The sequence below is a fragment of the Camponotus floridanus genome, unplaced genomic scaffold (genome assembly GCF_003227725.1).
Source record: "Camponotus floridanus strain SB8 unplaced genomic scaffold, Cflo_v7.5 scaffold1, whole genome shotgun sequence".
In the NCBI taxonomy this organism is placed as follows: Eukaryota; Metazoa; Arthropoda; class Insecta; order Hymenoptera; family Formicidae; genus Camponotus; species Camponotus floridanus.
In genome coordinates this window covers 2731460-2744309 of record NW_020229214.1, presented here as the reverse complement: position 1 = coordinate 2744309, position 12850 = coordinate 2731460, and the positions used below count along the sequence as shown (strand labels likewise).

Genomic DNA, 12850 nt, shown 5'->3' with positions numbered 1-12850 from the left:
AAAACAAACGCAATGTATATACGTAAAATTAAAGATAAATTATCAGATTTACTTAAAACTTGATATTAAATTTCAAAAAATATCGAATGGCCTAAGTAAAGATATTGCTGATTGTATTGTTGAAATCTTGAGGATCTCGATGAGAGAGAGTTCACGGACAAAATCAACTTTCGTCAATTTCCTGTTGATATCTTAATAGCCCCAAGATCCTGGCGCGATGCGATAGTGTCGACTGCGCTGGTCTAGAGGGAAGAAGATGATGAGGATCAGACTAATTCACGAGAATGGGCCACTGTGTGTGCCCACCGGAACCTCCCTCCGACCGGCAAGGATAGGCCATCAAACCGATTGTAATCAGACCACCCTTCGTCTCTGACGGTCCACTTCTATTTTACCCTTCTATACTTTCCATCGGCGGCATACTACGCGTTCAGAGTAACTGATGCCCTTGCTAGAGATCTTCCGGCGGTAACTCGATTTTCGACTACTCGTCTTGATCTATTCCTGGGAATCAGTGGATGAAACCGTATTGAACCAAAGAAAGGGTGTAGATAGGAGAGAGGCGAAACGAGAGATCAGAAAAGAGAAGTATATTTTATCGAGCCGATGCGAGGCTGTACCGCAACGTCGCGACTTGCACTCGACTGCACGACCGTATGCGAATCGATAATTTATCCCCCCAAAAGCTTACTTCGCACACCATTTCGTTGCGCCCATCCGACTCTGGCTCTGATCGTGAAATTTTAAGTTTCTGCGAAAGTAAAAAGCATATGTAATTAAAAAAAATCGGTAAAATAATCGACATGTTGATGCATTTGTACTAAACAGACCATATCTCGAGAGGCGCGCAATATGGCATATAATTAGAAATAAAATAAACGAGTATCATTTATTGCCTCTCGAGAATACCGTAACTTCATATTACAGGTATCCATAACTCCCAAAGCAATCGTGTTTTCAATTGCATTTCGATCAGCGAGAAATACAAACGCGTTTAGTACAAATGTATTAGAGCACTTATAATTCAATCTTGTGGAATAACATTAGCGTACGTTATGTTATACAATGTGTCGGTTTGAAAATTCGATGCGGCACTTCTAAAATGATAAATGTTTGCGTAACGTTATTTAACATAATATTATTTTGTAATCAGACATCATCACAAATTCTCATTTGCTTTCTGCAGTGAATAATGATACTATTGCACATTATTATACACAGTTTTGCAAATCAAACTCTTGTAACAATTTACAATTAATCGTCATTTCCAAAGATTCACGTTCCGTGAACGGCAATGAGATCGATCGTTCAAAATGATCATATAATTAATAATTACTTATTAATTATTATTCATTTCACACGTGCTGCACAATCTGCAGCATTGCCCAAAAACAGCTGCGATTAATAATTATTTATCACTAAAGTCTGTGAATTCATGTAGGAAATGATTAAATTACTATCGTGTCTTCAACAACTCCTATTCTCCATCGAGTTATTTTGAAGTGTCTATCTTAGAGGTCGCATCTTGTATATTATGGAAGATCTTCGATTGCCAGAGTAGCGTTCTCGCGCGTAATTTCCCGCGATGTTTTATTTTCTTTGTATTTATGCCAGATATTTTAGACCGAATCATGACGCTGTTAGCGAAGAAGTATCCATCAATAATTTAATGAAGAGATATTCTCAGAACAGCTAGGCGTGTTATTTGTACGGTATATTACAAATATATAAATACGAATGTTGTACAATATAATATTACACAAATCAGTTGTATTAAAAACCGATTTTCCGAATATTTTTATTTCGTTTTGTGACATAGAATGTGAAAACAGATGAATAATTAAAAAAAAAAATGAGTGTCAAAGGAAAATTATAAGGAAATATAAACACTTCTTTTATTAAATTATTGAATTTTTATCTATAACTGTTAGATTATTGACGGAATTTAATGTACATGTTATACATGTTTGAAATAAGGATAAAATATAAATATTTTACATTTTTCGTTTCCACTCAGGCTTATGATATATTTATTACTAAAATAATAACATTTGCAAATAGCCATTATTATTCTCCAAATTTTCTTTGTCAAAAATTTACCGCATTACCTATTTTTCCAGAATATATCTAATCATCTTATATCATTTTTGTTTCAGAACACTATCACATATTTGTTGGAGATCTCAGCCCGGAGATCGAGACACATACCTTGAGGGAAGCATTTTCAGCCTTCGGGGAGATTTCGTAAGTCCTCTTAATCTTGCTCATTAAAGACGACTTATCGTTCTACTAGAGTTATATGAGCGATAATATAACGACATAATGTCACCAAAGACGCAAAATAATCTAGTTACTGATCTACAAAGATTTTTTAACATCATTCTTTTCTTCTGAATTCGAAACTAACTAATGAATATACAATCACTTTCTTAATAAAATATCGTAGAATACATTGTAGCTAATTAAAAAAAACACATTTAAAAAGAAGATTTAGCTAGCTTGTAGAATAAAGAAAAGCGTTCTACTTGAACAATATATGAAATACTTCATTTAAATAAAAAAAATTTATTTTTTAAAATCATATAGAAATATCTATAATCACTATGGAGATGTCAATTAAAAATGACTTATTATTCTAACATATATATATATATATATATATATATATATATATATATATATATATATATATGACTCACACGTGCTGTTATAAACGTGCTGTTCCAAAAGATTGCAAACGATATTTGCAATCTTCTGGAAATGCAATTTTATAAGAAAGCAATACTAAATCACAGCTTCACTGCATTGGGAAACGTCAGTGCTGACGATAAATAGACATAATCAAATCTCTAGAAATTGCAATAGAAGGAGATCCGGAATATTTCATTTTATCAACCGGCTTCGTAAGTTTATTACACTTTTAACGATCTCGCCCTCTCGTCCTAACTGAGCTGTTTTACGAGTTTCCATCATCGTCCGACGTTTCATGATGCACCGACGCGAACAATAATAACGCATATCTCTGCGATCGCGCGGCAGCTACCACGAGTCCTGCGACCTTGCGCTCCGTTAAACTCACCGGTCGATAGATGCATGACGATAATATCGCAAGCACCGATACCCTTCGAAGTCGGGTGTCGCTGCGAACTAGAAGTGAAGTCGCGTCAATCTCCGCAGTCTTGATCGATTGTATCAATAAGCTAGCAATACTAAGATGCTTGCATTTATATAACAGAGAAGCGATTTTACGCAATAGAAACAGCCAGCTCTTAACAAATGAAATTAGTTCCCTGTGAATTTAATTGATTATTGATTTCTAATGGATAAAATATATATTTTTCCTTTTTTCTCTTTTTTATCTTTTCTTTTTCATAAAATATTCTAAATTGTAATAAATGGACATAAAACTATGGATAAACTGTTATAAACTTTTTTTTAAATTTCTAGTACATGTAAATTTAAAAAGAAATATTATTTTTTATTTTATTTATATATAAGTAGAGACATAATAGTGGATATAATGGAAAATATAATACTTGTTGACGTTGTCTAGTTCGTACTCTAATGTGATAATGCTCTAAAATTTTCGAATGAAGAGAATTACTTTTATTTCTAAAGGCAAATTATATAATGCCACATATGCCAAGGATTCGTGATGGTCTAAGAATAGGTATAATAAGTGGCAGAACTTCGATTTCGCAAGGAAATTACGTGAGCAAAACAAAAGGAACATATTGAGCTTACATTTTGCGAGCATGCGAAGTGTCAGTAAGCCCGTGCTCTACATCGATTGTATCTGCAAACAGTATGCTACGCCCTGTGATTTTACGTGACGAAAGTCAGGGACAGTATCGCGATTTCGCGCCACGATAAAACCACAAAGTGAACGAAATAAATGCACTCGCAACTATATGGCGTTACTTGTACTTCACCGAGACATTTATTTCACACCAATATTTCTCTGGACGGGCATTTACGTTAACAACAATTTATCATCCCGCGCTTTATCATCTCTCTATATCTCGCGCGGATTAAGAATCTCAATCCGTAAAAATCGTAGAGGTAAAATCGTTCCTTCCAAAGCATAGATCTTCGTATCCGTTTCTCTTGCGGCAAGAAATCTCCATTCGGATTTCGCAGCCTGATTTATTCTTGGCTCATGCAGATGCACCATCTTTGCGCCGACGAAACTTTGCGAGCATTTGCTCGGTAGAGGGAAAAAAGGGAATCGTCGAGTAAGGTATCGAAATTTCAGATTCCAATCTAAACTCGGCCTTCGAACGACAACCGTGTTCGGTGGCGAAACAGCTGGAAAGGTAGGTACAGTTTGCGCCGCTTGGTACAAGAAGACGGCAGAAAAATGGGCCCCTCTACCCCTCCCACTGGAAAAATCGATTCAAACTCGCTTCACGAGTACCTAAGCCGCGCTTTAAAAAGCTAGTGAAAAATTGCCAGCGGTTTTCCTCTTTTATTTTGTTTTTCCCGGCCCCTTCTTCTTCCTCTCCACTACCACCAATGCTCCTCACGCCTCTTCTATGCTCCGTCCAACGCTCCTTTCTACGATCCCAAGCTCTTCCTCGCCTCAGCTGGTTTATCCCGGAAAGGCCTGCCATGCCTCGTTCCTTATGCGATAAACATTCGTGATTAATTATATCTTTAGCGCGATCCATTCGATCGAGGCTGATACTGCACCGCAAGGAATCGTTGTATAACGGGTAAATACATTACGCGAATAACAAAGAGGCAAGTCTATCTAAATTTGCCTTTGAAATAGCGTCGTTTGACTTTCTATAGTGATAAACGCAGCTTAACGCAGAAAAGCGAGTTATTACGAATTTATGTCGATATTCCGTGCTAAGCAATTTCACTATTCTTATACATGCCGGTCAGCGTATTTCCCTCAAATATGAATAACGCCATGCTGGCGAATATCGCTTGCCAAGCGTGAAACGCGGTTTAGCGCTTCTGCTTTTCGGGCAAGCCTTTATGAATATTGTACCATAAATTCTAGTTTCATATATATATATATATATATATATATATATATATATATACACATATGTATATACATATATATATGCGTGTATATATGTATGTATATGACGTATATGTTTTATATATGCATGTGATCTGTCACTATAAAATACCGGGGAAACACCTGATGGGAAACACCTTCTTTATATTTTGATGAGTTGAGAAAATTATTTTTTTTTTTCAAAAATATTACATTTGTTTCTTGACTGTATTTTGTAAAAAAGAATTAATGAAAATATGTGACTTTTATATCTCTCAGAAATTTATTTAAACATATGATTATGCATCCTCGAAAAAATTATATCTTGTTAGTAAACTTTCAAAATCAAAAATATTTTCAGTCAAAATATGTTGGAACACCAAAAATTGCATTAGAAAAATAAGATAAAAGCGACAACTCTCTCTTAAACTTAAAAACTTAAATCAGAATACCATTTTGCAAAAACGTTGAGATATATGAAATAAATGCACGCACTCACTCTCGTATTAAATATTATAGAAAGCATAATTATATTTAACAAAGGAATTTAATTACAAATTGCTGATTCGCCCGCTATTGACTAGAAATTTTAACAATGTAACTTGAAATTTTAACCATGTAAATTAATTACCGGTCATAATTTGTAAACGACGCAACATTGAAATCTAAATCGAAGCTTTAATTGATGTCATAATTACTGATAGTATAACGAAATAAATACGCTTTGAAGAAAATATATTCTAGATAAGAGAAGAATGATGATTTTAAATTCTAAATTTATTTAATTGTTTAATGTTTCTTTTACATTATCTTCACACAAAGCGTTAAAGAATAATCATTATTCTTTATAAAAGAACTAAGAGTATTTATCGAAACTTAGAGAAAGCTGCTATACAATGTACTACTACAATGACTATAATAGGAAAGGGATTTCTGGAATGGTCCATTCACATGAGTACTACAATTTGCTTCAACCTATGTCTACATTTGCATACAAGCGCATTGCACCTTGATTACTCTTGGAGATTCGAAGTAGCCACCAGGATCAAAGACAAAGTAGCTTCGAATAATACAAGCCCAATTGCGCTCTATTACAGCTTTATAAAAAATAATTATTTCACGATTAATTATTATTTTATTTAATTATTATTATACAATATAAGTTTTTTCATCATCAATAGACTTTAGAAAATACAACAGAAAATAAGAGATATGAACAAAATAAAAAAGAGCTGTAGAAAAAATATTCTATATAGAAAGTTTGCGCGTAAGATAGAATAAATATGAAATTAACATTAATTAAATTCTTATAGATTTATTCTTTATATTATATTATTCTTATAGATCTACATCTGATTTATAACTGGCTTAAAAATTCTGCAATGCAATACCGATAATTAAACATTTCATTTTAGTGCCATGTGTAAAAAATCAGAAATATTAATATCGTAAAAATATAATACGATAGCATATGTAGGGTTGATTATACCTAAGAAAGCAATTCGTGCATGTTGCTCTCGGGAGTGCTGCTTATAGTTAACGTGTTTTGGGCATTTCAGTACAGCGTTAGGCCGTTAGTGTCACAGCTTGATCTCGGCGGAGAACCAAAGCTCGCTTTCAGGTTTAAATGGTGGTTAAGTAAGCTGCACGGTCGTCTCGCCCCAACTTAACTGCCCTTCGACGATACACGTACCGTCTAATATACACATTCACGCCGGGGCACAGGCGTGTGCTATTAAACGTGTGCGCACGCCCGCGCATACAAACGTGGCTAACACGTTTCCAGAGTCCAACGCGCACAGCTTAACTTATGATACACGAAGGCATCGTTATAATCGGGCTCCTGCCATTTTGCACGTCCGCCGACACTCCGCCACTATTCAGTTTTAATCCATAGATCTAGGACTTGAAGGAAACCTGGCGCGACGTTGGGGGCGGAATCTTGGCAAAAGTATAACGAGTAGTGGCTCGACGTGTCCCCGAGCAGCGCCGCGCACATTGCCGTATCCGAGATTTCGTTATTAATATTTAACTACGGCGGAAAGATTAAAAAGTTTTAAGGAATTTTAATATAGCCGTCCCCCGGAGAGTCGTTTCCATGCTGAAACCTGCGCCAGACGTTCTCACACGAATGCTACTGCTGCTGCTGCGTCAGCCACGTGTGCGTGCAACTACATACATACATCGTACGCCAATGTGTGTGTATATGTCATACACGTGTGCAACGTTCGCGTAGGAGGACGTAGAGGAGGACGAATATATATATATATATATACGTGCGAACACATTGAAATTCGGCCGCGGCCGTTTCTCGCGATGCAACGAACAGAATTTTAACGACCCTCGTTATCAATCTCACGACGAGCGAGTTTCGACTGATCGGCTGACTGATCGACCCTGATCAGCTTATACTTGTCCGTTGTTCGTTAACGCTACGTGGAATCGGCACCCTGGAATTATGTCAGTTAAGTATATCGTAGACCAAATTCCCGCGATTTGATTGCGTCAACGGATAATCATCCCTGACACCTCCAGTAATGAACTAGTTATATCATCGATCTTCCTTCATTAGGGAAGCATTCCATCTATTTTGATCGTTTCTGTAGATACAGATCTCATAGGTTTTTCTTTTTTTTTTTTTTACGAATTACATCGACTGCGCCAGTTTTTTTTTTTTCTATCGACATATTTTGTTTCGGCTGGGCATGCGTTTAGTGCTTATCGCACTCTTCACGCGTGATCTACCATGTATACAATATGCGTTCAAATTAATATTTCGCTGAGCGAGGTGAGCGACACGCATGACCAGTCTAAATGTTGAGAGTTTACGTGGTCTTTTGTCCTAGTCTTTCTGAACAATCTGTTAAAATGTTACATATCATTTATATTCCGTGAAAATGTGCCATAACATGACAGATTTAATGTGTGATTGTCGAGAAAAATTAAATTTAAATCGTACATATATTTCCGAGAATATATTTTTTTTACGCGCTTGGAAAAATCAGAACTTGAGATTAATGATAAAATATTCTTCTACGAGTTTTAAAAATGAAAGATTATACAAATATTACGTACGATTTAGCATATATAAAAAAGATTATATTCTATGTTGAAAGTAATATAATATTTTTCAAAAATATATGAATGCTCTTCTTTTCAATTTCCATTATTACGCGTAAGTGCATCTCCAATCATAATACGAAAGCTAATAAAAGTTGACGTTGGAAGGTAACCTTTGCGAGGATATAAATGATATCGATTATACACCATATGCACATGCGATAACACCTGTTTTTCACTTTACGTAACGTTTAAAGTGACTTGGCTCTTTAATCTTCCTTGTAGAAAGAGAATATCGTAAATGACGAAAAAAGAACTATTTTACAGATTGTACCTTGTGACTGAAATTTTATTTATTCGCGGCAATAACTTTGCTTATAAATTACAACGAAAGCTTCGCGAGTACGAGTTAACACGCCGATAATGATCGAAATATTTCGCGGCAGTTTTCCTTAAGAATTCGCCCTGGTACTATTTATCCTCCGACCCGGCTATAAAGAAGAAACGAGTGTGAAATAGCGTCGAAAAGATAAAAAAGCATGATTGCTTTACTTTGCAGATCGTCGCCGTTGGTCGAGGGTAAGCGTAAAAAGAAGTGGGAGACAGTAGAATGGGAGAGGTAGCGGCAAGGGCGGTTGGAAAAGTTGACAGCCTCCGAAAGTTTCGACACCCTGTAGGGAAAGCGACGGCTCGATTAGTTTGCAAACGACCGTAACTTTTGCTCGAGATCTTTATCCGTAAAAGTACAGACAACTTTCTCGTACCGCCGAGGCAGCGCCGGCGATGGGAGTGGGTAGATAGATAGGTAAAGGATACGACTGTTCAATTGTAATGTCCGGACATAATAACTCAGCTTTCACTATACGTCCGACATTATTTTTTTTTTCTCTCGAGCGTTCTTTCTCTCTCATTTACGCGTATTCCTCATCTCCGCCGCGCTTAGACTTCCTTGCATTACCGCAAAGTAACTTCTAACTCTACCGTAATTTTTTCAGGATTATCAACGCGCACGTGGTCGACATTCGTGCTTGTCAGCCAAAAGCTTTTTAAAACTTCGTGAGAATAGTACAGAAGCACGTCCACAGAGGTGTGAAAATTTTATGCGACAAAAATGAAAAAGTTCCCAGGGACGGTATAAAACCGTTCAATTTTTGCCCGGGGTCAAACATCGTTTTTTACCGTGTGACTAATATAATTCGATTGTCACTCGCGCAATCTGTCTCTCTCCCTCGCTTCCTCTTTCTTTAATGTCCATTACCCAGATGCTCTCATCCATTTCATTTTCCGATGCACATGCCGACTCTTGTAGAGCACCCAATCCGTAAGAAAGACGAAGGGGATCAAAGCAACGAAATAGCTTACCCCACCGGATATCGAATTTCGAGGGTGGAAGAGAATTATTACTTACGAGCCTCTCGCTGCTTGCGTACTTACTTACCCCCTTATTGGCTATCTGAAAGCAACCGTATATTTCTCATACTGCGTAAACTCCTATTTATTCGTCGATACATTTTATTCAATCCTAAAAGTAGCACGGCTCTGACATAAGCGAATACCAGGAATTACGTCGAGTAGGTATGTCAGAGGAATTCCGAACCCGCATAGCGCTTACGCTTCAGCGGAAATTCCTGAAAATGTTACAATCTTCAAAAATCTTTCCCGCTGGCGGACGACGGCGTCGACGACAATATCTGGTTCACAATTTTGTCACTGTCACATTTTTCGTGCTAATGACACTAGATACAATTCGCGCGTATCGCCATCCAACCTTGCATCCAACAATGAGATTATGACGTTTCGCACACAATCGCTTGCATGTTACGTCGGCGCAATTCTTGCTCGCGCAAATCCACGCGGATCCGTATACTCGCGAGTGTTGCGAATGTGCGGTCACTTGATTTATTACTTCTCAAGATTATCACTCCCTTTCGGAGCAGAAATCCGCCTCTCTTTTTCCGACCTCTCTCAGTCTTTCCTCTTGAAACCTTCGTTACTTTTCTGAGTAGTTTGTGACTTCCTGCTACGATTTACGGAACGAATCTAAAGCCCGGAATGCTGGATAAAAAATGTAATATAATAGATCAAGATCGCGTTAAAGTAAAAAATTTACAGATGATTATTTATAATCCACCGACGATAAGCATGAATTTTCCAGTCAAATGAATTCAATATATCTTGCAGAATTTTAACTTGTGATAAAAAAAGATATTATACTATATTTATACTATCTAAATATATAATTTTGGATATAACGGCATTATATTATTGAATTTTCTATAATTGTAGTATTATACTGCCACATTCTCATATTAATATGTATGACATTGATTTTTACAAATTTTACCAACGAAATGTATGTATATTATATCATCTTGTTATATGAATCAAAGTTATTTCTATCTGTAAGATTTCACAGTTGCAGACATAAACAACGATAAATAAGACGATATTATTCCCCTACGATACATTCCTCGACGCGATCTTGTTCTCATCTCATCGCGACACGTGAAAAACCCCCACGTCAATCTCGTTTTATCCGCGATAAATCCGGCGCGGATATTCCGTGCTCTCTAACAAGTACATATGCTCGTTTCTACCGTATTACTCGTACGGTTGCCCTTCTGATGCACAACGATAGTACGAGCGGCTGACTACGTCGTAGAAAGGGTCGTGGAGAGCGATATTCCGTGAAATGATTCAGGGAAGTCGCCGAATGATGCGCCTCGCTGGTTCGGCGGTAGGCACTTAAAATCCGGAGACTGGAGTCCTCTGCCTCGGGCACCGACATCCGGGGGATTCCATCCCGGATCTTGGTGCTCGGTTATAGTAGTAATAGTAGCCGGTCGCTGGCGACCGAATCCACCGAACGAGCAGCGCACTCGGACTTGAGACGTTGTCGGAGTTTAAATCTTACCCCCCGTCTGTCCTCCTCTCGCCTCATCGTCGGACTGCATCGGCGCGCGGACGTCCCCTGTTCCTCTTTATTTCCCAACTTCGTCTCTCTAGAAGGCGACCGCTTCGGTACTCTCTGCCTCTAACCCCTTATATGGCCGCCTTTCTCGACAAACTGACCCCGTAAACTTAGCCTCGCCCCAGCCATCTTCCACGTCCTCCTCTTACGTCTCGACCGACGCTTCGCCCCTCGGCAAATAGTCAAAGAGAATTCGGTCCAACGAAGCTGTGACATAGTTATGACCACCTTTAACGTACCTACGTGACGTGGCATTCGAAATTGTCTCGCCTTGCACGGTTTCAGAAGTCTAGTAGCCTTTGGCGATCATCTCCTCCTTTTACTTCCCGTCTCAAAGTGTCAATTGCACGCTGACTCGTGTAATGCGTCGAAGAGACGTTAAATTCGCGCGGACGCTATATACGTAAATAATTCCTGATGCGGAAAACGCGCGCGATTATAATTCTTTTCCTTCTTGTAGAAAACTTGGAGTAAAAAAAAAAAAGAATTAGTAAATATATAATCAATTTTCTCGCCTGTTCCGCCTGATGAATTTAAAACACCATCACGATCTTTAACGTCCTTAACGTTCCGTAGACGGTAAGTACAGTACCTCCGTACTTCGCAAACTTCTTTCGGCACGGTGAACTTTCCTTCACTTTCTCGACTTCGTTCGCAACTTTTGAGATACTTTACTGCTTCGCGTAAGCATTGCGCGGCGTCAGACCGTTGCATACGCCCTTCGAGTGAATGTCGAGCCGGGCCATTCTTTTCACGAACAATTTTCCGAAGAACTCAACGGAGATGGCGTAGGGCAGAAGAGGGATGCCGGAGACGCGTAATGGTTGGTTCCCTCAGAAAGGAAGCATTCGGTATGTCGGATGTTCGGGTGAACTAGCCAAGCACATCCGAAGTGGAGGGTTTCGGTAGGTAGGTCAACGGGTATGAAATTTCAATAAGGCCGCTACTCTGCGTCGCCACAGAAGAATTCCCTCGGCGCGCGTATAGTCCACCAGGGTTAGAATTATGCTTAGAGTCTCTGAAATATCGAGCGACGGAAGAAGGGCGTGGAGGGTGGCGCAAGAGAAGAGCAAAACGGAGATCTTCGAAGCGGGAGGCGGGAGCGGGGAAAAGGAAGAGTAGAGACAGAGATCTAGTAAGAGGTTGCATCGTGCATTCTCTTTGTAAACCCTGCTAAGGATCCTCCTGCCATACCCTCGCTATCCTCTCGCACAGATAGAGGGAAGATAGACTCGAAGTACATCCAAATACAGCCCACGTACGAGTCTCGCTTTGAAGCTCAATATCTCGTTTGCCAGGAATCGAACCTGCCGAAATCAATGTCACGCACAAGTCTTGTCCCGAAGCTCTCAGTTTCATTGCCTTCCGCCTACGACTCACTTGCCACTCAAGTCACGTGACATTCAAGATCGGACAAGTTAACGCTTATCTCTTGAAATAATCAAATTTTAGTGTTAGAAAAAATAACGTATATTTCAGAAAACACGATAAATAAAAAAATTAGATATTTTTATTACATTTATAATAATATATAAGTGTCATATAATGTGTCTAATTATATTTTTTAAAAATAGATAAAGGAAAAAATTTAGTATTTTCTTAAAAAAACTAATTAAACGAAAATATTTGTTTTGATATAAATATATAATATTTATAATTGAATATCATGCAAATATTAAATGTGATTACAGCTTAATCAACATTTTATTTATAGATCTTTTTATAGATTTATATTAGCTTTGAATCTACAAACTATCTACAACTAATGCGCATCGAAAATAAGCTTCTAAGCTAGATTATAATAA

General features: G+C 37.9%; 1 protein-coding gene across 9 annotated transcripts in view; it reads left to right on the top strand.

The window, feature by feature from the left end:
• LOC105250434 (nucleolysin TIAR) overlaps nucleotides 1-12850 on the top strand; it is a 403479-nt gene that overhangs the window by 312139 nt on the left and 78490 nt on the right. For all 9 annotated transcript variants that reach the window (XM_025407453.1, XM_011256527.3, XM_011256528.3 and 6 more), the window contains one exon: nucleotides 2157-2244. In XM_025407453.1, coding sequence (XP_025263238.1) covers nucleotides 2157-2244 — 88 coding nt within the window. The remainder of the gene's footprint in view (nucleotides 1-2156; nucleotides 2245-12850) is intronic.